The 26,262-nt window shown below is 48.8% G+C and overlaps 4 protein-coding genes and 1 long non-coding RNA gene across 7 annotated transcripts in view; 2 read left to right on the forward strand and 3 right to left on the reverse strand.

The window, feature by feature from the left end:
* LOC133933336 (uncharacterized) overlaps nt 1-46 on the reverse strand; it is a 5,505-nt gene extending 5,459 nt beyond the window's left edge. The window contains exon 1 of the long non-coding RNA XR_009912053.1: nt 1-46. This exon is cut by the window's left edge and continues 45 nt beyond it. This is a non-coding gene — a long non-coding RNA (uncharacterized LOC133933336).
* LOC133933292 (kalirin-like) overlaps nt 1-1,561 on the forward strand; it is a 28,123-nt gene extending 26,562 nt beyond the window's left edge. The window contains exons 54-57 of the mRNA XM_062380285.1: nt 1-151; nt 250-421; nt 638-783; nt 867-1,561. The exon at nt 1-151 is cut by the window's left edge and continues 35 nt beyond it. Coding sequence (XP_062236269.1) covers nt 1-151; nt 250-421; nt 638-783; nt 867-1,052 — 655 coding nt within the window. The 3' untranslated portion in view covers nt 1,053-1,561. The remainder of the gene's footprint in view (nt 152-249; nt 422-637; nt 784-866) is intronic.
* A 3,370-nt stretch (nt 1,562-4,931) lies between these two features.
* bco1l (beta-carotene oxygenase 1, like) lies at nt 4,932-11,725 on the forward strand. Its single transcript, XM_062380315.1, has 11 exons — nt 4,932-5,181; nt 5,515-5,643; nt 5,727-5,856; nt 7,447-7,594; nt 7,668-7,815; nt 8,473-8,699; nt 8,899-9,159; nt 10,448-10,553; nt 10,624-10,718; nt 11,122-11,233; nt 11,307-11,725. The coding sequence occupies exons 1-11, from the start codon at nt 5,118-5,120 to the stop codon at nt 11,459-11,461; spliced, it is 1,575 nt and encodes a 524-aa protein (XP_062236299.1). The 5' UTR covers nt 4,932-5,117; the 3' UTR covers nt 11,462-11,725.
* A 100-nt stretch (nt 11,726-11,825) lies between these two features.
* eif5b (eukaryotic translation initiation factor 5B) lies at nt 11,826-20,903 on the reverse strand. Its single transcript, XM_062380294.1, has 26 exons — nt 20,747-20,903; nt 19,247-19,360; nt 18,906-18,969; nt 18,650-18,820; nt 17,860-18,343; nt 17,653-17,780; nt 17,503-17,580; nt 17,277-17,427; nt 16,885-16,980; nt 16,700-16,804; nt 16,534-16,593; nt 16,127-16,416; nt 15,936-16,043; nt 15,735-15,845; nt 15,590-15,657; nt 15,376-15,517; nt 15,163-15,294; nt 14,815-14,997; nt 14,582-14,743; nt 14,240-14,371; nt 14,024-14,155; nt 13,871-13,947; nt 13,588-13,752; nt 13,371-13,509; nt 12,926-13,087; nt 11,826-12,515 (listed from the first exon to the last, which is right to left on the reverse strand). The coding sequence occupies exons 1-26, from the start codon at nt 20,779-20,781 to the stop codon at nt 12,408-12,410; spliced, it is 3,597 nt and encodes a 1,198-aa protein (XP_062236278.1). The 5' UTR covers nt 20,782-20,903; the 3' UTR covers nt 11,826-12,407.
* Nucleotides 20,904-21,613: 710 nt separating this feature from the next.
* Nucleotides 21,614-26,255, reverse strand: lipt1 (lipoyltransferase 1). 3 transcript variants are annotated; one of them, XM_062380317.1, is made up of 4 exons: nt 26,142-26,255; nt 22,758-23,333; nt 22,335-22,556; nt 21,614-22,257 (listed from the first exon to the last, which is right to left on the reverse strand). In XM_062380317.1, exons 2-4 carry the CDS (start codon nt 23,266-23,268, stop codon nt 21,851-21,853), a joined length of 1,140 nt encoding a protein of 379 aa, XP_062236301.1. In that variant the 5' UTR covers nt 23,269-23,333; nt 26,142-26,255; the 3' UTR covers nt 21,614-21,850. The 3 variants fall into 3 exon arrangements, with proteins under 3 accessions (XP_062236301.1, XP_062236302.1, XP_062236300.1); XM_062380318.1 differs by lacking the exon at nt 26,142-26,255 and adding an exon at nt 24,311-24,397; XM_062380316.1 differs by lacking the exon at nt 26,142-26,255 and adding an exon at nt 23,722-23,829.
* Nucleotides 26,256-26,262: the final 7 nt, after the last annotated feature.

A 26,262-nucleotide genomic window follows, 5' to 3' on the forward strand; every position in this document is an offset into this window, starting at 1 on the left:
GGAGACCTTCTGTGTGTGGGAGCAGGACGGCGGCGTGTTGTCTCGCAGTAAAGAGCGCAGGGTTTTCCTGTTCGAGCAGATCGTCATCTTCAGCGAACTTCTACGTAAAGGCTCCAACAACCCGGGCTACCAGTTCAAGAACAGCATCAAGGTGGGACGCTGGATGACGCTGGATGACGCTGGATGAAGGTAGATTCAGGACCCGGCTCCGACCTGTTGACACTGAGCTCCATGTTTCCCCCTCACCAGGTGAGTTACCTGGCGATGCAGGACGGCGTGGACGGAGATCCCTGTAAGTTCGTGCTGTGGTCCCGCGGCTCGGCCGAGCGCTTCACGCTGCAGGCGTCCTCCGCCAGCATCAAGATGACCTGGACGGAGACCATCGCCGCCCTGCTGGACGCACAGAACAACTTCTTGTCTGGTGAGTACATCCACAAATCACATGAGGAAATAAAACTTGAGCTGTGTCCCGGTTCGGGGAGTGTCCTCCAGAGGACACCTGATGATGTCACAGTGGCGTGACTACGCTCTCCTATTTCAACGGCTCCTTCAAACCCACCAGTCCTCACAGTCCGTGACTCTCCTGTGATTTATCTCCTCATTCGACTCCTTCATGTCTGCATCCATCTGTTTCCAGCTCTTCAGTCTCCCATCGAGTACCAGAGGAAAGAGGGCGGGATCTCTGTGACCCGTCCTCTGTCGTCAGGGCGCCCGCCGTCAGCCCCGCCTACGCCCAACGGCCACGCCCCTCAGCCTCAAGCTGACAGCGAGCAGGACGACCAGGTTTGGAATTGAACGCTCGGATCAGAGTCAGGTGCGATTCCCCGATGACTGTTTTGGTGACCTCATGACCTCTGTCCAATCAGGAGCTGGTCCTGGTGCTGCAGGACTTCGCGGCCGTGCGGGAGGACGAGATCTCCGTGTTCCGGGGCGAGAAGGTTCAGATTCTGGCGTCCAACCAGCAGGGTCAGAGTCTGGTCTACCGGCCGGCCAACAGCGACTCGCCGGCCGCCGAGGGCTGGGTGTCGCGCGGCGTGCTCAACACACACTGACACACAAACACACACTGACACACACAAACACACACTGACAGCAGGGTCAGGGTTTACAACGCACACAAACCACGACAGGGCCAAAGAGGCGGAGCTTAAAGGAATTTTCTCTTTTTAACAAACTCAACTTTTGAATTTAATTTGAAAAATGTAATGTTCACACATGAGAAATAGAAACTTATTTAAATGAGGAAACTTTCATCAAAACACTTTAATGAACTTAATAAAGTAGATTAATGAACAAATGATTTCATCTTAATCTCTTGAAACTAAAAGAGAATTCAACTCTGTGTCCTTCAGATGAATCAGGCTCCACTTTCATAACTTTGTGCGCTGATCACACAAACACACACACACACACACACACACACACGCACACACACACACACACACACACACAGCAGGTACTGTTAAACTCCACCCTCCCTCCTCCACTGCATCCAATCAGATGCCTCCGTCAGGTTGGCCTTCAGTTTACTGCCCCGATCGACCCCCCCCCCCCCCCCCCCACTGATGACATCACAAACTGTTTCCTGTGGGTCAGTGGAACTCGGTCACATGACCACGTCATCATCAACCGACACGACAACAGACTGAACCTATGGGAAGCTGCTGTTGCCTAGCAACACGAGACAATGAAAAAAATGAGCGCCTCCTTGAAGGGAGGAGTCGAAAAGAGCCGTCAGCCAATAGGAAGAGAGCTCTGTGTCATGCTGTGAATAGTGTGTATAACACACTGAGACACTCACACACTCTACACACTGGTCACTGCTGCGATGATGAACATTAACAAGATGATAACTAAGATTATAGAGTTTGTTTTTCACCTCAATAGAGAAAAAATGAGAGAAGCTGTTTGTCATATAAATGTTTGTGTGAGAGAAAGAGAGAGAGTGTGTGTTTGTGTGAGAGAGTGTGTGAGTGTGTGAGTGTGAGTGTGTGTGTGTGTTTGTGTGTTTGTGTGAGTGTGTGAGTGTGTGTTTTCCAAGGACCGTTAGGTGGTGTCCCGGTGTAGCGTTGCCATGACGAATCGTTGTGTTTGCGGTGACACACGTTCCTCGCGTCTTTTTAGTGAACCAGAGCTACCCCCCCCCCCCCCCCCCCCCCTCATTCCGCCCGCCCCCCTCCCCTCCACTGTGACCAGAGCAGCTCGGGTTCGTTTGGATTTTCCTGATTATGCATTTCCTGTGTGTACATAGAACTGACCCTGGACCTGTCTCTGTCAGACAGACAGACAGCAGCAGCTCTCTCTCTCTCTCTCTACCTGTCTCTCTCTCTCTCCCTCTCTCTCTCTCTCTCCCTCTCTCTCTCTCTCTCTCTCTCTCTCTCTCTATATCCCTCTCTCTCCCTCTCTCCCTCTCTCCCTCTCTCCCTCTCTCTCTCTCTCTCTCTCTACCCCTCTCTCTCTCTCTCTCTCTCTCTCTTCCTCTCTCTCTCTCTCTCTCTCTCTCCCTCTCTCCCTCTCTCCCTCTCTCCCTCTCTCTCTCTCTCTCTCTCCCTCTCTCTCTCTCTCTCCCTCTCTCTCTCTCTCTCTCTCTCTCTCCCTCTCTCTCCGTCTCTGGTGCCATTCTCAGACACCCCGGTCCTTAAGGAGCTGAGCACCCTGTGCAGTGCTCTACGTCAAGGTGTGAAGTCGTGCACGTGAAGGGTGTAACCTCCAGGGGGCGCTGGTGAGGTTGAATCTCTGAGGATTGGTCTGTTTTGGTTTTAACCTCAACACACGCTGGAGTTTCTCACACGTGTTAAACTGCTGAGCTACCCCCCCCCCCTTCTGTTTGCAAAGAGCTCTCACTTCCTGTTTGTCATTAGCTGCGATTCTTGACTTCGGAAACACAAATTAGAGAAAACTATTCAGTAGCTGATCGAAAGCTCCAAAAACCTCCACAACCACAACGCCCCCTACTGGCAGAGACCGGGATTTGATTAATTCACGTATAACATTTTGTTCAGAGAGATCGAATGTTAACGTAGAAGCAACAAGTAAAGATGCGTCAACACAAAAACATCTCGAGTGACAACAAACGAGGAACTGCAGAGTTCAGCTAAATGGCTTCTTCCCCCGACACGAAAAGTGTGTTCACGCCAAAAACCAAGTTTAATATTAAAAGCTCAGATTTCTCCAACTTGGCGCTTGAAAATACAGAAGTGCCTGAAACAGGAAAGGAGCCGGCGTCCAGGGTGAGAGAGTACGACTGTGACGCTGCTGTGTGACCCACACGCGACATACTGGAGTAACACAACGTGAACAGGAGAAGCTCAGAGCGACACGTGGACGCAGCCTTCGTCAGGAAGCCGGAAACCAACGCTAGCTTTTAGGAACGCAGAATGAATTTGTGTCGTGACTCGGAAAACAGACAAGTGATGATTAAACCTCGTGCACAGTCACAACCTGTGACCTTGGAAGTACACCAGAGGGATGCCTGTGCACTACGAAGGGCACGGGGGGGCGACCGTGCACGTTGAAAGTCTTACAGGTGGAGTGTAGTGCACTGTGCAGGGTGCAGGGTGGAGGGTGGAGGGGGGCGCCCTATGAAGGCTGCAGGTTGAAGATGGAGGCTTCACTACTGAGGGTGCTGCCCTGAGTGAGAAGGGAAGCTAGTGCACCAGAGGATGTAGCACTCTGAACATGTTGTGTACTATGGAAGGTCAAGTGTGTAGCATGGTGCACTACAGAGGGCGTAGGGTGCTGTTTGAGACTCGGCCTCCACTCACCACTCAACAGTGTTATTTGTACAGAACTGACAGCTGCTACCTGACTGCTAACAGCTCTCTGTTGTTGTTTGTAATAAACTTCATTTTTCATCCAAAATGGCCGAGTGTGCTTTTCTTATGAAGTTTGTGAACAAACACGCCGCTGATACCGACCGGGACATTTACTTATGATGAAATAAAAACACGTCACTCATTACACTTCATTGTTGCATCATGAATGCACCTTTGTTCAGTAAATACATGTAATAGAGTAATAAATAGAGCATCTCTCTCTGGAGCAAACTCATGTATTTGTGATAATATCGTATCATTATAGATATCACATCATTATTAATAAGAAAGAGAAGTGGGCGATGGTGTTAGTATTTGTACAGTTACTCATTCACAGGAACTCGACCTGATAACAGACGCTGTAAACTCATAAACTGATTTAACCAATTACACAAATCTGACGAGTCTGAAGTTCAAACCTCGTCTCTGCTGCTCTCCACAGATACTTCAGAGATAAGAGATATGAACAAAAGACATGTGGTTCACGTTTTATAACAACTAACATGTTGTTCTTGCAGATTATTTTCTGTCATGTCATAATATATATATAGATATATATATGAGCAGAAATATAGACTCATGCCAAATACATTTTCAGATATGAAGCATAAGAATAACGGCTGCCACCATTTGACAATTTATACATTAAACTATTAAAATGATCAAATAACTTTGTCAAAGATTTTCATTTGTACCCCCAGAGTTTTGAAATAAGATATTTGAAGCTGAGGTTATTAAAATATGTTTTAGTATTTTCAGATTTGGACTCATGGACAGAATTTTCCAAATGTTCTGACATTTTATAGAGAAAATCAATAATAGATTTAAAATATTGAAAACTTTGTAGACAAATGAATTTAAAGTTATGTAATTTACATTTTGTGTGTGCAGATACTTCTACATATTCTAAAGAGTATTTTGTTGAGATGATCAGTAAATGATGAATTTAGATGTTATATATGTGAATATATGTAAATAAATGAAATGTATAGATCCTCAGTTTATAAACAGGTGATAAGCAGGACGGGTCTTATCGTCGCTTCACAGATAATCAGGATCTGGGTTCAAGGATTCAGTTTCAGCTGATCTGAGAACACCACCTCCACACACGGGCTTTTATTTTGAAACTTGAGTGAAGTCCACAGCAGCAACATTATATAATCGAGTGAGTTGAGTTACACCTTCAGTCTTCTGTCACCTGGAGATTCTCACGTACACAGAAGTTTACTGAAAGACGTCTGCTGCTCAGTCCAGACCACCAGCAGCAGCTGGGAACACTGGGAGAGAACCAGCAGCAGAAACATGCTGTCCATATTAGGAAAGAACGGGTCAGAGACTCCGGAGCCGGTGGTTGCTGAAGTGAAAGGTGAGACCCCCCCCCCCCCTGCTTCAAGTAGATCTTAAGTTTTTAGTATTATTGTTATTAAACTGACTTCACGCTGTGATATTTTACTTAACTTTAACACAACATTACACAAATAATAATGAGTATTATTAATAATAAGTACAAATATTAAATTATTATAAATTCTAAATAATTTCATGTGATCTTACTTGATAGTATGAATAATATATAATCTATAGATTTGTGTTTCTTTTAAATGAAAAGTTAAATATGTTTGTATCCATTAGTACTGTGTGATATCATGTTAATAAGTAGCAGTAGGACCTGTTGTTGAGTGACTCCCCTGATGTGCAGGCTCGCTCCCGGTGTGGCTTCAGGGGACACTGATCAGGAACGGCCCTGGACTCTTCTCTGTGGGCAGCTCCCAGTACAACCACTGGTTCGACGGCCTGTCACTCATCCACAGCTTCACCTTCTGCAACGGTACTGATCTGAATCTATGAACCTTCTCTGTGCAGGCTGAGATGTTCTTACCTTCTGAGGTCTTGATGTCCTGGTTGTTTCAGGTGAAGTCACTTACAGGAGCAAGTTTCTGAAGAGCGACACCTACAAAAGAAACATCAAGGCCGACAGAATCATCGTCTCCGAGTTCGGAACCATGATCTATCCAGATCCCTGCAAGAACATCTTCTCCAGGTACCGAGCACACCAGGTTCAGGTCCAGTCTCCCTCAGGTGTCGTAGAAACCAGTTTCCATCTTTAAGATCTGAGCATCAGCAATGTGCTTCAGTCCATAAAGTCCCTCATGTGTTGCAAGACCTGCTTCAGGTCAAATGTCAAGAGATGTGAAGCATGAGGATCAGATTCAGTCCATCGATGAAGCTCCGACGTCTGAGACCCTCCAGTCGAGATCTGGTCCAGAGTCCTTCAGCAATGTGCTTCATCCAGGACATGAAGTGCTGTCTTGAAATGTGAAATGAGAAATGTGTTTCAACACAAGCAGATTCATGTCAGAGATGTCTCCGGGTCCAGAGATGTCTCCGGGTCCAGAGATGTCTCCGGGTCCAGAGATGTCTCCGGGTCAAGAGATGTCTCCGGGTCCAGAGATGTCTCCGGGTCTAGAGATGTCTCCGGGTCAAGGGATGTCTCCGGGTCCAGGGATGTCTCCGGGTCCAGGGATGTCTCCGGGTCCAGAGATGTCTCCGGGTCCAGAGATGTCTCCGGGTCCAGGGATGTCTCCAGGTCCAGAGATGTCTCTAGTTCCAGGGATGTCTCCGGGTCCAGAGATCTCTCCGGGTCCAGAGATGTCTCCGGGTCCAGAGATGTCTCCGGGTCAAGAGATGTCTCCGGGTCCAGAGATGTCTCCGGGTCCAGAGATGTCTCCGGGTCCAGGGATGTCTCCGGGTCCAGGGATGTCTCCGGGTCCAGAGATGTCTCCGGGTCCAGAGATGTCTCCGGGTCCAGGGATGTCTCCGGGTCCAGAGATGTCTCTAGTTCCAGGGATGTCTCCGGGTCCAGAGATCTCTCCGGGTCCAGAGATGTCTCCGGGTCCAGGGATGTCTCCGGGTCCAGAGATGTCTCCGGGTCCAGAGATGTCTCCGGGTCCAGAGATGTCTCCGGGTCCAGAGATGTCTCTAGTTCCAGGGATGTCTCTAGGTCCAGAGATGTCTCCAGGTCCAGAGATGTCTCCAGGTCCAGGGATGTCTCTGGGTCCAGAGATGTCTCCGGGTCCAGAGATGTCTCCGGGTCCAGGGATGTCTCTGGTTCCGGAGTTGTCTCCGGGTCCAGAGTTGTCATCAGGTCCAGAGATGTCTCTAGGTCCAGAGATGTCTCCGGGTCCAGAGATGTCTCCAGGTCCAGGGATGTCTCCAGGTCCAGGGATGTCTCTGGGTCCAGAGATGTCTCCAGGTCCAGAGATGTCTCCGGGTCCAGAGATGTCTCCAGGTCCAGGGATGTCTCCAGGTCCAGAGATGTCTCTAGGTCCAGAGATGTCTCCGGGTCCAGAGATGTCTCCAGGTCCAGGGATGTCTCCGGGTCCAGGGATGTCTCTGGGTCCAGAGATGTCTCCAGGTCCAGAGATGTCTCCGGGTCCAGAGATGTCTCCAGGTCCAGGGATGTCTCTGGGTCCAGGGATGTCTCTGGGTCCAGAGATGTCTCCAGGTCCAGAGATGTCTCCAGGTCCAGAGATGTCTCCGGAGCATTGGAGGGTTTCACTCGTTGATGAAACCTGTTTGGATTGGACCTGGACTCTGGACCTTGTCTAATGATCAGCTGTTCTTCTCGCAGGACGTTCACGCACCTCTGCAACGTCGTCCCCGACTTCACCGACAACAACCTGGTGAACATCATTCGTTACGGTCGGGACTACTACGCGTCCTCCGAGGTGAACTACATGAACCAGATCGACCCGGACACTCTGGAGACCGTGGGCAGGGTGAGTTCCTCCACCTGACGCCTGGAAGCTCTCGCTCATTTCTACGAGAACTCAAACCATCTCCTCGTTCCAGATCAACTACAGGAACCACATCGCTCTGAACCTGGCCACGGCTCATCCCCACTACGACGACCAGGGCAACACCTACAACATGGGCACCTCCCTGATGGGCCCCGGGCCCCCCCGATACATCATCTTCAAAGTCCCAGCGGACGCTCCAGGTGCGTTGGTCGTCAGTTATCAGGTTCGAGTCCAGAGGCGGAACAGTGAGTCTAACGTCCGTCTGCGAGTTATCAAAGTCGTGAGGCACAGAAACTTTCTTCTCTCTTATTGCAGCAATAAAGTTATTATCTAAATGAGTCGGTGTATCAGCACAGAGTCTGATTGGTTAACGATGCCAAGTCGAAACATGACACGGTGAAATGATGGCGTGGCAGACGATTATCTGGGTCAAAGGTCACGGGAGGTACTGACTCTAAAGAAGTCAGCAGGATATCTCACTTCCCTCCTTCAGGTTAAATATTAAAAAAATACAACACAGGAGAACTCGTCATTATTCTTACACCATAAAGAAACTCTTATTGTGAAAAGAGAAGCAGAGAATCCTGCATCCTGTCCTTTGATCTCACGTCGTGGTCTGAGGATCAAAGCGTCGGATTGTTTGGTTTTCTTCCACGAAGCTAATCGTCTTAATATTAATGAATCGTGAAACAAAACGAGATCTGAGGTGAAAAGGTTCCGTCGCACAAAACACGTTAACATGTAGAAGTAACAGAAACAGAGCCTCAACACCACGGTAACACAAAGACCCGTGAGTGAAACAACTGCTACACAGCTGATGACAATAAAGTCTGATACTCACAATACCGAGTTCTCAGTTTCAGAAAAGGGGCGTGGCAAGCCGGCGCTGAGCAGAGTGCAGAAGATCGGTTCCATCCCGTTCCGATCCACTCTGTCCCCGAGCTACTTCCACAGCTTCGGCATGACCGAGAACTTCTTCATCTTCGTGGAGCAGCCGTTCAAGCTGGACATCGTGCGCCTGGCCACCGCCTACTTCAGAGGCGTCAACTGGGGCAGCTGCCTCCGATTCGACAAGGACGACATCGTAAGTGTCCCACAGCGATGGTTGTTGATACTGGTTCCCAGCACGAGCAGCAGGCGACGGTGAAGTGGGAATTAAACCTCCAGAACAAACTACCAGCAGTAATTACTCTTGGGGTTCCTCAGGGTTCAGTTCTCTGTTCCTGATATTTTTGTTCTGATCTTAGAACAATCGATCAAATCGTCTTTCACGTCTTTCCCAGACGCTGTTTCACGTCATCAACAGAAAGACGGGAAGGGCGGTTAAAACCCGGTTCTACAGCGCCGCCCTGGTGGTCTTCCACCACCTCAACGCCTACGAGGAGGACGACCACCTGGTGTTCGACCTGATCACCTACAAAGACAGCAGCCTGTACGACATGTTCTACCTCCAGGACCTGAAGACCAGCAGCTTGTCCCAGAGCAACGAGAGCTTCCATCCACCGACCTGCCAGAGGTTCGTGCTGCCGCTCAGCGCCCACAAGGTCAGACATCACACACACACACACACACACAAGGTCAGACATCACACACACACACACACACACACACAAGGTCAGACATCACACACACACACACACACACACACACACACACACACACAAGGTCAGACATCACACACACACACACAAGGTCAGACATCACACACACACACACACACACACACACACACACGCACACACACAAGGTCAGACATCACACACACACACACACACACACACACACACACACAAGGTCAGACATCACACACACACACACAAGGTCAGACATCACACACACACACACACACACACACACACACACGCACACACACAAGGTCAGACATCACACACACACACACACACACACACACACACACACACACAAGGTCAGACATCACACACACACACACAAGGTCAGACATCACTCACACACACACACACACACACACACACACACGCACACACACAAGGTCAGACATCACACACACACACACAAGGTCAGACATCACACACACACACACACACACACACACACAAGGTCAGACATCACACACACACACACACACACACACACATACACACACAAGGTCAGACATCACTCACACACACACAAGGTCAGACATCACACACACACACACACACACACACACACACACACACACAAGGTCAGACATCACACACACACAAGGTCAGACATCACACACACACACACACACACACACACACACACAAGGTCAGACATCACACACACACACACACACACACACACACATACACACACAAGGTCAGACATCACTCACACACACACAAGGTCAGACATCACACACACACACACACACACACACACACACACACACACAAGGTCAGACATCACACACACACAAGGTCAGACATCACACACACACACACACACACACACACACACACAAGGTCAGACATCACACACACACACACACACACACACACACGGTCAGACATCACACACACACACACACACACACACACACACACACAAGGTCAGACATCACACACACACACACACACACACACACACAAGGTCAGACATCACACACACACACACACACAAGGTCAGACATCACACACACACACACACACACACACACACACACACACACTCACACACACACACACACACAAGGTCAGACATCACACACACACACACACACTCACACACACACACTCACACACACACACAAGCTACAGGAGGATTCACTTCTCAGGTTGTCCTCTTCTGGATTCCACGTCTACATGAGGTTTGTGGGTTTTGCAGGAATCTCCCAGAGGAATCAACCTTGTGACACTGACGGACACGACGGCCCAGGCGGTGGTGCAGGAGGACGGATCCGTCTTCTGTCAGCCCGACACTGTTTTCATAGGTTCGTCTCCAACTGAGCTGCTTGGATCTGAGCTTCAGGTCCACCATCTAACGGTCTGATTACTCCTCAGGTCTGGAGCTGCCGGGGATCAACTACAGCTTCAACACTAAAAAGTACAGATACTTCTACGGCTCCAGGGTGGAGTGGTCTCCTCATCCCAACAAGGTGAGACACCGTCCTCCACGCGTCCCATGGACCCGTGGTCTGGAACATTCAGTCCAACTGGACTTGTATGGCTCAAAGTCACCAGTTACATTATCTCAAGGCTCTTCAGAGTCAAGTCACGACCTTAAACATTAGAGAAACCAACAGATCCATCAATGAGCAGCTCCTCTGAGACATTCATGGTTCCCTGAGGACAAACCACCTTTGATTTTCACAGAGGTCTTTCCCCAAATAATCACAAACAATAACAAACAATCACAAACAGGTCCTTTCTTTATTTGACAAACGTTGAGTTTGATCCTGATGAACTGCAGCTTCCTCTAGAAACAGAACCAGTCCCATCGGACCACTCGGTCTGGACGGGCTCCACAGAACCAGCTCACTTCTAGTTGTCCTCCGACAGATCGCCAAGGTGGACATCGTGACCCGGGAACACATCGAGTGGACGCAGGACGACTGCTTCCCCTCAGAGCCGGTGTTCGTGGCGTCCCCAGGAGCCGTGGAGGAAGACGACGGTGAGTTTCCCCGACTGATCCCAGCCCACAGCTCCAGGCAGACGACCTTTAACCTCTGTCTCTGTCTCCTCAGGTGTGATCCTGTCCTCCGTCATCTCTCCAGATCCAAACATCTCTCCCTTCATGCTCATCCTCAACGCCAAGAACTTTGAGGAAATCGCCCGAGCCTCCATCCCGGCCGACGTCCACATGGACCTTCACGGACTCTTCATCCCCGCGGCCGTCTGACCAGCACGTTCCACATTATTTATTCTCTGATGTACATTCTGTAATATTTGACTTTGAATTAACTTTCAGACTCTTTCTCTTTTTACTTTCTCTGCACAGGATTTATTTGTCTCTTAAATCTGAAACCATTGAAAGTGAGATCATAATAAATTCTAAAATTCTGTTTCCATCTTTCTCAACAAATTAACATTGTTTCATTTTCTGATATTTGTTTTACTGCAGAGAAGTATTTTTATATGAGACAATAAACTGAATCATTTCCAACGCGAGTCATCGTTCATCGATTCTCTTCAGATCAAAGGACTTCAATCTCCATTCACGCTGACGTGAGACGTTCAGAACTGAAAACTCAAAACTCAGTTCATCAGAATCATGAGAATTTATTACATCAGCAGTTGCAGCAGGAACTGTTTAAAATCTTCTCTGTCGTTCACCCCCCCCCCAAAACCCAACATGGCCGACCAGGTCACGTCTTGAACGTCCACATCGTCGCTGCTTCGATGATTTGGTGTTTTGTGAACAGGAAAAAGAAAATGAGATGTTCAGCTCAGGTGCTGCTCCGACAATCCCATAATGCACCTTGTTCAGCTGAGCGCCGGCTCCTGACCTGTGGTCAGCCTCAGTCTGGGGAGGAGGGGGCGGAGCTTGGGACACGGAGGAGTAGCCACAATCAGGGCAGAGAAGACAAAATTATAAACACAACGTTGTTGCTGAAGAACAGGCACGTTGGAATACTGTGTGTGTGTGTGTGTGTGTGTCTGTGTGTGAAATGTCCAAACCGTCACTGTTTACAACAGTGAAAAAAACTGTTTGTTTCTCACAGAAAAACATTTTCACGCCTCGTTTCCGATCTTGATGTTGTTTTGTTTCGTTTTTGTTTCCAGTCATCATCGTGTCGTCGCCTGAGGTGTGTGTGTGTGTGTGTGTGTGTGTGTGTGTCAGGTCCTCAGATGATCTCGAACGTCTTCTTCAGCTCGACGATCAGCTGCCAGTCGGTTCTCGTCATCTCGTCTCTGAACCAGTTCTTCAGAGCGTCGATCGACGCCCGCGTGATCTGCAACACCAACACAACCTGACTCAGATTCTGTCAATCATCAAGTCGTTACAGATTCAAACACTTCTTTAAATGTTATTTTAATCTGTAACACGTGTTACATTCTACACATCCGACCCTATACATTTTTATTTTATTTCAATAAAACTAAAATATATTATATTTTTCTAAACTGAGCTCAAACTAAAAAACAAAGTCACATAGACGAGTCGGAGGTTTCTGACGCTCTCTCACTTTCCCTTCGTCTAAAAAGTCCCTTTCCTGTCGGGGACAGAGATCCTGACTCCGGGTTCACGTGTTTCATCTCTAGAACCGTTCTAGTGACGCTTCATCAACACAAACAATCTAACAACCTCATCTGCATTCAAAAAGATGAACATCTAGCCCCTCCTACGTGGGCGGGGCCTTACCTTGCTGACGAGCATGTCGGTGGCTTCAAAATGGCGTCCGAACATCTTGGGGGACTCCCCGGGAATGGGCTCGATCTTGATGCAGATCTCTTGGCCTTTCTTAGCCGTGTCCACGGACTTGTGGTTCATCTCGATGCTCGTCACGATTCCGATGTCCACGAACTTTAAAACATGTCGGAGGTAAACATCAACACTCGAGACCCTGGAGTTCTATTCATAATATCAACAATACACAACAACACAATCACATCCATCACAATATCTGAAGGCTTTTATCAGGGTTGTGTCTTTAGGGGTTTCTCCCATTGATCCACTTTAAAACTTTATAATTATGAATTTGAGTCTGTAAAGATTCTTTGATATTGTTGTGATTGACAGATTATAACTCAACCGTCTGAGTGATAACGTCTACACAAACTGAACTCTGTCCTGAGGTGCGTCTCACCCCTTTGCTGGGGACGCAGATGGGCGTCCCCTGCTTCAGGACGCCGGCCTCCACCACCACCCCCATCACGATGGGATCTCTGGAGTTGAAGATGAACTGAGGAAGAATTCGTATCTTCACAGGAAACACGGCCACGTGCCTGAAAACCACAAAGACAGCTGGTGAGTCACAGATCCCAGAGCAGCTGGAGCTGGTTCACGGCCTCAGGCTTTCCTACTTGAACTCCTCCTGCTTGGCCTTCTTGTAATCCTCCCGGTACTTGGTGAAGGCGTCGAACAGGTGGTAGATGATCTCAGCCCAGAAGATACGGACTCCGAGGCTGTCGGCCATTTCCTGACTGTCCCGCTCCACCTTCACGTCAAAGGCCAGGATCACCGCGTACCTGTGAACAAACCATCAAAGCTCAGGCTCGTGGACCGAAGCTGGGACGTGTTTGTGTAGTTTGTGTAGTTGATGTTAATGTGGTGATGCTGTGGGCAGCAGACACAGTAGAGACGTACTGGGTGTCGTGTTCCAGCATCGCCGACGCCCTCATCACGTCCTTCTTATGAACCGGGCCGATGTTGATCCCAGCGTACTGCGCACAAACAGGTCAAAGGTCAGTTCTCTAGGCTCTGCTTCCTGTTAGACTTCAGAGTAAAAGCGAGACTCACAGGAACTTTGGAGGTGCGCAGGTACTCGAGCAGCGCCTCCAGCGAGCCGAGCGTGGAGGCCTGGACGTAAACTCCTTTCTCCTCCAGCTTGATGGAGCTCAGCGTTTGTTTCAACTCTCGGACCAGTTCATCCTGAAAACCAGCAGCAGTCAGTGCACCTCCTCCACACTGTGTGAGTGTGTGTGTGTGTGTCAGTGTGAGTGAGTGTGTGCTTACCCTCAGCACGGGGATCTCGTCATCCTTGTGAGCCACCAGCAGGGAGAGCCCAGCCAGCGTCTTCTCCAGGTCTTTACCCAGGATCTTCACCCCCTGAGAGGTGGACACCTCCTTGTGCTTCTCGTACTGGTTCTACACAGAAACACACACTTTTCATTCCTTTACAAAATAAAGAAAACCTCAGTAATAAGCTGAACTCGGTTGCCTTGTTATGACTTATTTACATCATTTTATATCAGATTATTAATAAATTAAATTAGTCATTCATAAGGAGATGAGGGGTTGTATTTTGGAAGACTCCTTCTTTTATTGTGAAAGTCCTGTTACACCCGAGTGGTTTACCTTGACTCGCAGCTCCTTCAGAGGCGGCGGCAGCAGCAAGCCTCTGATCTGCGTTATGATTGGTCCTTCCACCCCCGGGACGATGATGGTCTGCCCCTCCCGCAGTTGACCATTGATCAGGATGACGTCGATGGTGGTTCCCATCCCCGGCAGAGCTTTGACCTGAAGACAGAGGAACCTCCGTCAGCTGCGTCCCCTCACTGACGAGTCAAAGGGAAGGAGGCGGGGCTTACCTCCATGACCTGCGCTCGCAGCTCGTCACAGTGCGCCAGCCGGCGAGCCAGCATGGTCTGCGTGAGCTCCACCAGCAGCGCGATGAGGTTCCCCATCCCGTCCCCGCTGTGGGCCGAGGTGGGAACCATGGACACAAAGGTGCGGGGGTCTTTGTTCTCGTAGAACAAGGCGGCGTTCAGACCCTGAGGAGCAGAAACACAGCGTTGAGTTTCTGCTGGTCCTCCAGGACCAATCTGAGAAGCTCGTGTTTTTGGGAATATTTCTTTGCAGATGATACAATGATATTTAGTTGATGGATAAAGAGTTGTTTTATCACTGTCACTGAGTGATGATGTCACAGCGGTCACCTGCTGAGCGAACTCCACGATGACGGCCTTGGCTCTCTCGTCGAACTCGTCCTTGGTGTTCTTCTTCTGCTTCTTCAGCGTGGTCACCACGTCGGTCTCCGGACTCTTCTTCCAGTCGTACAGACGGTCGACCTGGTGACAACAACCAGTTAGAAACAGGAAGGAGCGAACAGGAAGGGGCGGGACACAGCTGGAGGAGAACGTGTGGCGCACCTTGTTGAGGGCCACGATGAACGGGCACTTCTTCTCCTTCAGCAGGTTGATGGACTCCAGGGTCTGAGGCTCCAGGCCGTGCATGATGTCCACCACCAGGATGGCGATGTCGCACAGGGAGCTTCCTCTGTTCCTCAGGTTGCTGTGGGAAGAGGCGGAGTTACCAGCTGTGCTGACTGACGGCTCCGGTGACTCAGGGTTTCCAGGTCGTTACCTGAAGGACTCGTGTCCTGGTGTGTCGATGATCAGCATGCCAGGGATCCGGATGCCTTCTTTTTCAAACTACACAAACACAACTCAGGTTAATTTCACTGTGTGTGATTGTGTGCGTGTGTGTGTGCGTGTGCGAGTTGTCGTACATTTTTAACCATCCTCGTCTGCTCCTCGATCGTCTCCTTCGGGACGTTTGTGGCTCCGATCTGCTGAGTGATTCCTCCGGCTTCACCGTCCTGGACGTTAGTGTGTCGCAGCTGCACACACACAGACACACACACAGTTAGTAAACAGTACACAACTGTAGATAAGCAGTGAGCAGAGTGTAAACAGCCAGTCCCCGTTACCTTGTCCAGGATCTTGGTCTTCCCCGTGTCCACGTGTCCCAGCACACACACCACCGGCGCCCTCAGCCGCTCCAGGTCGATGTTCCTGATGTTCTCCGCCCTGCGTTTCTGTTGAGACGCACACAGAGCCGTTCAGAGACGGGGGACGAGAGACGAGGTGTCACTCCTCCTGAGTCCTCGACGTGTCTCACCTCTATTCTCCTCTTCGCCCGGTCGTACAGTCGCTCCTCCTTCGTCCTCCCGTCGTCGTCATCGCTCTCGCTGCTCTCGCCCTCGCTCTCCTTCTTCTTACCCTGAGTGGTGGTCGGCCGCGTCGCTGGCGTCGACTCCTTCTCCTCGTCACCGTCGCTCTCCTCATCATCATCATCTTCCTCGTCTTCCTCATCCTCCTCCTCCTCCTCGTCTTCTTCCTCCTCGCTGCCTGTGGGCTGAGGAGGTGCCGCAGTGTCCTCCTTCACCTCGATGTGAACTTTCTTCAGCTCTGATGGAAAACACTTGATCAATAATCCTCTTCACGTCACGTGTGTGTAAATAGGCGATTGTATCTCAGGGGGCTCCTGATTGGCTCTGGGCGTTTGTTTGTCCCGCCTCTCCTCACCTTTCTCCTCGTCGCTCACGATGGCCTCCCAGTCGTCGACAGCAGCGTCTGGTTTCACCTCTGAACCCAAAGAAAAACAGGAGAACCAATCAGATCTGAGCTCCTCCTCCTCCTTCCTCCTACCTCCTCCTCCTCCCCCCCCCCCCCGTCTCACACCGGGTCTCACCTGTCTCCGCAGCCGGCGTCTCGGCCACCGTCTCCTTGGCAGCCGGCTCTGGAGTTTTTGGGGTCTCTGGAGTCTCTGCCGTCTGATTGGTCACCTCTGATGTTTCTGGAAACAGATCTGGTTTGTTACTGGTCTGTGGTTACTGGTGACGGTGGGAATGAGCCGCGGCAGCGTCGGTGTTTTACCTTCAGGCGTCGGAGTGCTGACGACCTTCTTCTTCTTCTTGTCTCCGTAAACTGGTTTCTTCTTTGGCCCAGAGTCTCTGGATGGGACTTCAATACCTGAACGGGACCATGTCAGAAGAATCTGGGATCATTCCATATTTGAGTTATTTCATCTTTAATTTCCTGTCTGTGAAGTTTCCTCACTCCCTGTTATTGTTGTAAAGGCTTTTATTTTGAAAAGCACTTGATTGATAAATATGAGGAAATAACAACAAAATGAGAAACTTGACAAACTAAAATTAAAATGTCTTTAAAGTAAACTGGTGTAAAAACGTGACATTCAGATTGTGATGATTTTGAACAACCAATCAGCTCGCCAGTATCTGCGATGTGCCTGGTGGACGACCTCTGACCTTGAGCCTGCAGCATCTTCAGTGTGGCGTCGGCTCGAGCCCGAGCTTCTTTCTGAGCTTTCGTCAACAGCTTCCCCTCCTTCTTCAGTCGCTCCTTCCTCTCCTTCTCCTTCTGCTTCTTCTTCTCCTTTCGCTCCAGCTCCAGACGCTCCTGACGAGAGGAGGTACAGGGTCAGAGAGGGGGCTGATGGGTAATAGAAGGCAAGCGGAGGACGAGGGGTTTTACCTGCTCCAGTCGTTGTATCTCCAGCTCCTCCAGCCTCTTCAGCTGCTCCTCTTCTTCTCTCTTCGCTTGTTCTTCCTCCTACAACAACATCAAGTTTATTCTCTGATATCAAACAATCTTAAGTGACTACATTTCCCAGAATGCACCCACCTCTTTCATTTGGGCCAGAGCCTCCTGCATGGCCTTCACTGTGGCCTTGCTGAGTCCCTTCTTCTTCTCCTCCTTCTCTCCTTTCTTCTTCTTCTTGTCCTTCTTCTTCTTGTCGCCCTCGGCCTCATCTGCAGACACGAAAGAGAGAAAATGTTAATGGCTTATCAGGAAATATCAGCCAATTAAAACGCATTGGAGTCCACCGACCTTCTCCTGCTGGCTCCGCCTCTTCCTGCTCCTCCACGGCTGCTTCAGGAAGTGTGGCTTGAGGGGGCGTGTCCTCTGTCACCTTCTTCTCTGGCTCTTTCTTATCCTCTATGGCGCTCTCCTTCTCTTTGAGCTTCTTCTGCTTCATCCTCTCCTCCTCCTTCTTCTTCTTGTCCCTCTCCTTCTTCTCCGCCTTCTTCTGCGCTGCCGTCTTCATCTTGAAGCCTTCGCCTCCTTTGTCCTCCTCGTCCTCGCTCTCCACTTTGCCTTTGTTTTTCTTCTTCTTCTCTCTCCTGGTGGTTAACTCCTCGTCATCCTCTGACCCTTCGTCCTTTCCATCTCCTCCTCCTCTTGACACATCTTCTTCCTCCTCATCATCAGACACTGATGTTTTTTTGGCACCTTTCTTTCCTCCTTTGGTTTTGACACGAGAACGTGAGGCGCTGTCGTCGTCGGAGTCGGAGGGAGGAGCAGCAGGAGGCGTCTGGAGGAGCAAAGAGGAGTTAAACCTTCATGTTTTCTCTCAACACATTTTTTCTAGGTTGTTAAAAAGAAAACAAAAACTAAATGTAACTATGCTGTGGCCGCGGGGGGGGGGGGTGTAGGACGACGCCCACAAATCACATATTACGGTCCCCCCCATCAAATTAAAGTTGTACAACGAGGCTTGCTTCCTGCTGCCAATAGGTGGTGCTATCACTGTCACTACATACAGACACGTGGGTTCAGGTCGAGGCTCGGATGTTTTTAAAAGGTGGAACTTTGTGTGACAGGTTCAAATCTCTCTCACCTTCTTCTTGTCTTTCTGTTCTCCGTTCTTCTCTCCATCCGCCCGACTTTCACCTTCATCACCCTGCTCCTCATCCTCGGGGCTGGCTCCTCCCTTCTTCCCCTTTCTTGTCTTCTTCTTCTCTGGTTTTGGAGGCTCGATGATCTCCGCCTCCTCTGTGGCGTCTGGTTTCTGAGCAGGAAGCAAAAACACAAGGACGTTCAAATTGAATTTGTTCAGATGAAGATCAAGTGACTCTTCCTCCTCCTGACGGTACCTTTGCTTTTCCTTCCTGAGTCTCCAGAGACAACTCCTCCAACTCCTTCAGGATGTCTTCCTCACTGCAGGAGGAGAAACCAGACCAGAGTTAGAGAGGAGGAGACATGGTGACGATCAGAGAAAGGAGGAGGAAGAAGAGAATACTTGTGAAGGTGAGGGAGAGGGGGAGGAAAAAGAGGATGGAGAGGAGGAAGAGATGGAGGATCAAGAATATAAGGAGAACAAAATGAAGGTGTGAGGGAGGAAGACAAGGATGGAGGAGAAGAAGAGGGAGGGGAAGGACACAAGAAAGGTATGATGGGGAGAGGAAGAGGAGGAAACATGACGAAGAGGTCGTACTCAAAGTCGTCTCTCTTTGCTCCCTTCTTCTTGTTCTTCTTCCCTTTCGACTCCTTCGAGGCTCCAGCTCCTTCGATCTCAGCCGCCAGAGCGTCCAGGTCCTCGTCTTTGGCACTGGGGACACAATGACATCATCATCAACCAATCAGCAGCTGCTGAACAGCTCAGCTGTGACAATGAGGTCGAGAGACATGAGCAGAACAAGTAGGACTCTCTCTCTCTCTCTTTATTGCTGTCTCTCTGTCTCCCTCTCTTTTTATCCGTTTCTGTCTTTAGTTCTGTCTCCCTTCCTTTGTCTCTATCTCTCTTTACTTATGTCCACCTCTCTGTCTCTCTCTCTCTCTATTTATCTGTCTCTTTGTCTCTCTTTGTTTCTCTCTTTGTCTCTCTCTTTATTTATCTCTTTGTCTCTCTCTCTCTCCCTTTATTTATCTCTTTGTCTCTCTCTCTGTCTCTCTCAGAACAATATAAACCGATGACAATCTGTCGACTGTGCGTTCTCTTTATTTCCCATCAGCCCCTCTGCCCAGTAACTAAGTAATCAGTAACTAACCTGGTAATCCCTTTAGTTACTTATGACAGTAAGTGTCTCCATGTTTGGAACAAGCTGCTCACGTTTTTCTTTCATTTCAGGAAACTGTGCATTTTAAACATTAGATTAGAAATACTTGTTATAAATATTATTATAAATATTATATCACGTGAAGAATGTTCATGTTTTATTCAAAGATGCCTCCCAGCCCTGATTTGATATCTGTGGTTTCAGACAGACGAGGGAGACAGATACAGACAGACATCTGGAGACAGAGAGGTGGAGACAAACAGATACAGACAGGTGAGACAGACATGTAGAGACAGACATGCAGAGACAGACAGATACAGACAGACATCTGGAGACAAACAGATACAGACAGGTGAGACAGACATGTAGAGACAGACATGCAGAGACAGACAGATACAGACAGACATCTGGAGACAAACAGATACAGACAGGTGAGACAGACATGTAGAGACAGACAGACAGGTGGAGGCAGAGAGACACAAACAGACAGGTGAGATGGACAGAGAGGTGGAGACAGACAGAACAGATCCAGGCAGACTTGGCTTAGCTCTCCTCCCTCAGTTTAACCCGGGTTAAAGAGGCTGTCCTCCGGCTGCAGAGCTGAGAGAAGCTAATAGACCGGTTGTCTCATGCTAACGCTAAGCGTCACCAAGCTAACGCTTGTAAGCAAGCAGAGGTTAACCCGGGTCAGACCGGGTCAGTCCTGGCTGACCCAGCCTGGTTCTTTTAAACCGGGTCCATTTGAAACCTTCAGCCGGACTCACGCTTCCAGTGACGCGTGGTTAGCTCCTGCTAGCACCACTAAGCTAACACAGCAGCAGCGGGGAGCTGGCCAGTCTGTGCGGCTCTATCGTGGCTCTAGCGCGGCCGGGCCGCTGCTCTCCTGCCGGTGTGAGTGTGTCCCGGTGCCGTGAGGGGGCCCCGGGTGTGTTCACTACCTGTCCTCCCCGGATTTCTTCTGTTTCTTCCCCATCCTGCCGCTGCGCTGCTCCGGTTAGCCGCGCTGGGTTAGCTTAGCCGGCTAGCTGCTCCGTCACAGCTCTCACAGCACAGATCGTCTAAAGGCTGACAGACTCTGCCGAGGCCTCACTCCGCTGCGTTTCCTGCACCGTCCCCACACAGCTGATCGGTACCCGTACGATGTTTAACTGTGTTTACTAATCAAACCGCGTGATATCACTGTCAAACATTTGTTTACTAAATCAAGTTTGAATAGTCAAAGAAGCGATGTTACATTATATCTAAATCTGAAACTTTAAAATATTAAAATTCATTATTGATCAAACAATATCACAGCGTCGGGTTCCATGAAGTTACAGCAGAGTGACGCGTCTGTCTCCAGAAGAACAAGTAAATATGAAAGGGAATCATTTTTCCTTTATCTTGGAAAATGAGCCCCCCACCCCCATTGTGTGTGTGTGGGGGGGGGGGGGGGGGGGGGGGGGGGCTGCAGCTTCATGTTTCTCGGAGCACGTGACAGCATCTCTTATTTTATCCAAAATAATTGTGTGTGCTTTTAATCTGAAATATATTTTTAAATTCAGTTTGTCTTGTAGAAAGAAATATCACGATAATTTAAAGAAACAAATGACGAGACTTATCATTTCTATATTTTTATGAATCAAATATGATCTAATATCTCATGTGTTATTTATAAAAGATAAGGAAAATGCTATTTAGTGAAATTAATACTACTACTGCGTCTATTAATACTAATGATATTACTTGGATTTAAAAAGCAACTTTTATGTCAAGTTGCTTCACTCTGTCAACATGAAAACACACGACCACTTGAAATAAATAACAAGTAAATAAACTGCTTTTATTGTTTCAGCTTTTTTCAGCTGCGGATTCTTAAATAATAAAAATCTGAAACGTCAGAAAACAAAGAGAAATGATATAATATGAATGAAACCTGAGAATCCGTTTGTTTTCCCACATGCTTGTAATGATGCTAACGTTCACACTGCAGCTGTCATGAGTGCCGGAGCCTCATGGGGGCGCCAGCAGCACTGAGTGGATCAGACTCATGGACACAAACATCAGCCCATCACTGACATCACAGCGTCACACAGGATGTGCAGTCTGCTCTGCAGCTCGCCGCTCTGCGCCCTCAGCAGCGAGGCGACACCTGCAGCCGCTCGCTGAGGACAGAACCGCTCACCGACCAGCAGGTCCGACAGCTCGCCGCTCAGCCGCACAGGAAGCCAGTCTGCAGGCACCTGGAGGTCACAGCTCTGGATCCGCCCGTTCTTCACCTCCATGTGGAGCTGAGCAGAGCAGCGAGCAGAGGAGTCCTTCAGCTCCAGCGCCGTCTGCACACTGAATTTAGGCGTCTTCCCAAACGTCCAGTCCCAGCCCCGCAGCTCGTTCTCCATCCTGCTGATGTCGGGGAACGTGGACTCATCCGTGGGGTCGACGAGGCTGGAGGCGGAGCTGAGGCCGAACTCTGAGGGGCAGCAAACAGAACTTCAGCAAATTAAAGCTCCACACAAACACTAGAGGGCAGTAGAACCTTCACACGACCTGCAATGTATTGGTGCACCAGTCCATCAATAAGCTCCTCCCACTGCAGCGTGGGGGCGTGGTCCAGCAGGTTGGCCACAGGTGAGGGAACACTGGGGGTGGCGTTGCTGTGGATTCCGGGGCAGGAGGGGCGGAGCACGGCGGAGAGGGCGGAGCGGTCAGCGGAGTGAAGCAGCGTGCAGTGATGGTACGACGACTTCCTGCTCAGTCTGGACGCAGTTCCTGTCAACGACCACGTAAACAACAGTAAACAACAGCTCCACTTATAATACTTCATATTTAAAACCATCACACTGTTATATTAACGTCAGCTTCAGGGATCCATAAAGTTTAAACTGATCTCATTTCCTGTTATAGAGCAGTGCTTTCTGGGACTTGTAGTTGACCCATGTATTATTCAAATAAGCCCCTCCTCCTCGTTACCTGAGATCTTGAGGTGTCCGTTGAGTAAAATGTCGAATCTGTCCGTGGCCTGCACGTCGAGTCCCGGGCTGACCCGCCTCAGAGCCTCGGTGACGACCTTCAGGTTCCTCCGCCGGTCGTACTCCTTCTTGGAGGCGAAGAAGGTCAGGTTGAGGTTCCCGAGGTCGTGGAACACCGTCCCGCCGCCGCTCCGCCTGCGGGCCACAGGGATCCCCATCCTCCTCATGGCCGGCAGGTCGCACTCGGTCCAGGGGTTCTGGTGGCGTCCGATGACGACGGCAGGCCGGTTCCTCCACAGCAGCAGGACGCCGCGCTGCTGCAGGTCCACGTTGGTGTCGATCCAGTCCTCCAGGGCCAGGTTCTGGAACACATCAGTGGACTGAGACTTCAGGACCAGGCCCGCGTCCGACAGGAACACGTCGCTGGAGCAGGAACTGGTCCTGGAGGACTGGACCTCAGTCCGACACGTGAACCTTCTGAGGAGAGACCACGACCTTCTGAAGCTCGACATCAGGACACAAGCATCAGACTCCGAACATCTCCGAACACGTTTCAGCTCCTCAGGGCGGAAAAGACCTGAAAACACAAAACAGCCTCAACATCCCGAACCCACAATAATGAGTTATACATATACATATATACAATGTAATTGTGTTTCAATCAATCTATGATTTCATCAAGATTGATATATATATATATATTAATACATATATATAAATATCAATACATATATATAAGTGTGTGTACATATGTATATTTTGTACAAAGTGAATATTCGTCAGGACTCAATAGTTCAAACTTGAGATGTTTGTTTTACTGAAAACTAAACTGGAAAAGAATCAAATGTTAATACTTCACGTTAGAGGTGAAGAGAAGTATTTGTACAAAGTATTACTACACACATGTTACTCATTGTACTTTCAATTAATGTATTAAAACACATTCAAAACAGTCTCGTGCTGACCTGAACCGCCGCGGAAACGGACCAACGAAGAAGACACACCAGCGAGACTACTTCCGTTTACAACCTTCAAGATAAAGGTGACGAACTCTTTACGAAACCAAAAGGCTCCGTTTATCAGCGTTTTATTTAAAACCAAGAGAATTAAATAAAGAAGATAATAAATAACACATCGTACAACACTGTGATCATTATTTGATAAAGATAACAGTTGACATCTGTGAATTATAAAATAAATAAATAAAATGTCGTTCTGAGCAATATCCCAAGTATTATTGTATGTGTTTGTATGAATAATAAATACAATATGATAAAGTAAAAACTCAGTTTTAACGACATAAACATGTGTATTTATATGCGTCGTCATGTGTCAACTGTAACAATAAAGGAAAGCTTTTGTTTTGAAGGGTAGAATCCATTTGGCTTCGACCTCAGTCCTACACTTCCGAGGGGCCGTGTTGTCCTGCGACCTGTTAAACAAAGGTTCTGTCCCACAATACTCCTCCTACTATTACTACTTCTGCTACTAGTATAATACTTATACTACAACAGTACTATACTATTGATTATGGAGAATATGAATCTAACTGACCTCATTTGAATGAATCCCCACAGTAAAGCTGTTTGTGTCCAGATTGAGTTGGTTTCATTGATTTGCTGGTGTCATGTTTGAGTGGCTGTGAACCGGTCGTCATGAGGAAGAAGAAGTCGAGCAGAGGAAGAACATGTGACCACATCCTGACTCTCTCACTCAGGCAGAGGCACTTCATGATGGTTCAGGTGAGAACTTATTTCAAACTGTTTTTATTGATCTTCAGCACGACTCAGACACAGATTCATTACCAAGAAGTTTTATTGTTTTAACGATGTTGAGGAAAATGACAGAATAAATAAATGTGACCGTCGTTAGATATGAAACTTTTAAATGTTTCTAGTGACAGAAATGAAAACCTGGTGTAATATCCATCAAAAGAACAGAACACTGAGTGGACCAGGGTCTCCTGAATCTGTGTGAATGTCCTGTTCAGTCAAATAGAAACAGCTGCTGGGGCTGAATGTCAGTTTGTAGGAGTTCAGTCTGTGACTCGGTCTGTGACTCGGTCTGTGACTCGGTCTGTGACTCGGTCAAACGCACTTTCATCTCTGTAAAGAACAAAGGACCCTGAGGCTGTGATCTCCTGCCTCAACTCCTACATTTCAATCTGAACCAATTTCACATTGAACTGAAGATAAACAACATATTTGTATAAATAATCTACAGACATGAGTTTGTGTCCACACGTCTTAATGTTTACATCATCTACAGTAAATACACTAAACCTGGAAATCACCTGTTTTTTCATTTTTTGATATTTTTGACCAAAATCTTTTACTTGATTATACAACATTAGAGTAAATAAAGATGGACGTCATGACAGCTCACCAAAGTGAAGCCAAAGCATCTCACCTGCCCCCTGGTGGCTGGCTGCCCTAACCCTAAGTTCTAAACCTCCTCCATGTTTTCAGATGTGATCAGTTTGGTTCTTTTTCATCATTCGATGAGATAAAACAGGCTGTGACATCATGATTGACAGCTGAGAACGACTCATGATTGGTCCGACATGTGAGTGGGCGGGACCCACGTGGTCTTATCTTACAGTCGTTACTCGTTTATCATTCGTACGTAAACTCGGAACCTTCCATGTTTGTTTTTGTTTGTTTTCAGATCAACAGATTCACGTGACGACATCATCCTGACGACAACCTGCGACACACACAATCATGCACATACACACTCATCATGTCTGACCTGTGGACCTTCTCCTCGTCCTCTCCTCCTCCCATCATCCATCAGTCAGCTCCGCCCCTCTCCTCGTCCTCATCACTCAGAAACTATGAAAGCGCTCCCCACCTCCTCCCTCCTCCTCCCTATGTGACCTCCCCTCAGCACCTCCCTCCTCAGCACCTCCTCTCCGGCCCTCATCATGATCCAGGTCTGATCAATCTGAACTGGAGGGAGTCTGAACTCTGCTCCTTCAACAGTGTGTTCTACCAGGTACGAGTTCTATTTGTTCTATTTCATCACAAACCAGAACCGACACGTCCTCGTTCTCTGAACTTGACTCTCTCTCTCTCTCTCTCTCTCTCTCTCTCTCTCTCTCTCTCTCTCTCTCTCTCTCTCTCTCTCTCTCTCTCTCTCTCTCTCTCTCTCTCTCTCTCCTCTCTCTCTCTCTCTCTCTCTCTCTCTCTCTCTCTCTCTCTCTCTCTCTCTCTCTCTCTCTCTCTCTCTCTCTCTCTCTCTCTCTCTCTCTCTCTCTCTCTCTCTCTCTCTCTCTCTCTCTCTCTCTCTCTCTCAGACCACAGCTCTTTTGGATCTGCAGAACCAGAGCAGTCCAGATGTGACTCAGCAGCAGGACCCACACAGGTTCTCTTATAACGCTCACCCTCTTGTTCCCGGTGGAGTGTGTGGACATGGGGACACACCCGGTCCAGGTCAGGACCCCTGGGGGCCTCTGGAGACGACTCTGCCCCAGACACAGTGTCCTCCGGTGGGCTCCATGTCTG

The sequence above is a fragment of the Platichthys flesus genome, chromosome 22 (genome assembly GCF_949316205.1).
Source record: "Platichthys flesus chromosome 22, fPlaFle2.1, whole genome shotgun sequence".
In the NCBI taxonomy this organism is placed as follows: domain Eukaryota; kingdom Metazoa; phylum Chordata; class Actinopteri; order Pleuronectiformes; family Pleuronectidae; genus Platichthys; species Platichthys flesus.

Bases quoted from the DNA above. Each gene is read 5' to 3' on its own strand.
- eif5b (XM_062380294.1), bottom strand. From the start codon at position 20,781: ATGGGGAAGAAACAGAAGAAATCCGGGGAGGACAG. The intron at 15,518-15,589 runs GTAACGACCTGG...CTCTTCCCACAG, and splicing joins CCAGGACACGAGTCCTTCAG to CAACCTGAGGAACAGAGGAA. The intron at 13,510-13,587 runs GTAGGAAAGCCT...TGTGGTTTTCAG, and splicing joins GCCAAGCAGGAGGAGTTCAA to GCACGTGGCCGTGTTTCCTG.
- bco1l (XM_062380315.1), top strand. From the start codon at position 5,118: ATGCTGTCCATATTAGGAAAGAACGGGTCAGAGACTCCGGAGCCGGTG. The intron at 7,595-7,667 runs GTGAGTTCCTCC...TCCTCGTTCCAG, and splicing joins CTCTGGAGACCGTGGGCAGG to ATCAACTACAGGAACCACAT. The intron at 10,719-11,121 runs GTGAGACACCGT...GTCCTCCGACAG, and splicing joins GGTCTCCTCATCCCAACAAG to ATCGCCAAGGTGGACATCGT.
- lipt1 (XM_062380317.1), bottom strand. From the start codon at position 23,268: ATGTCGAGCTTCAGAAGGTCGTGGTCTCTCCTCAGAAGGTTCACGTGT. The intron at 22,557-22,757 runs GTAACGAGGAGG...GGTCGTTGACAG, and splicing joins CGGACACCTCAAGATCTCAG to GAACTGCGTCCAGACTGAGC. The intron at 22,258-22,334 runs GTCGTGTGAAGG...GCTGCCCCTCAG, and splicing joins GGTGCACCAATACATTGCAG to AGTTCGGCCTCAGCTCCGCC.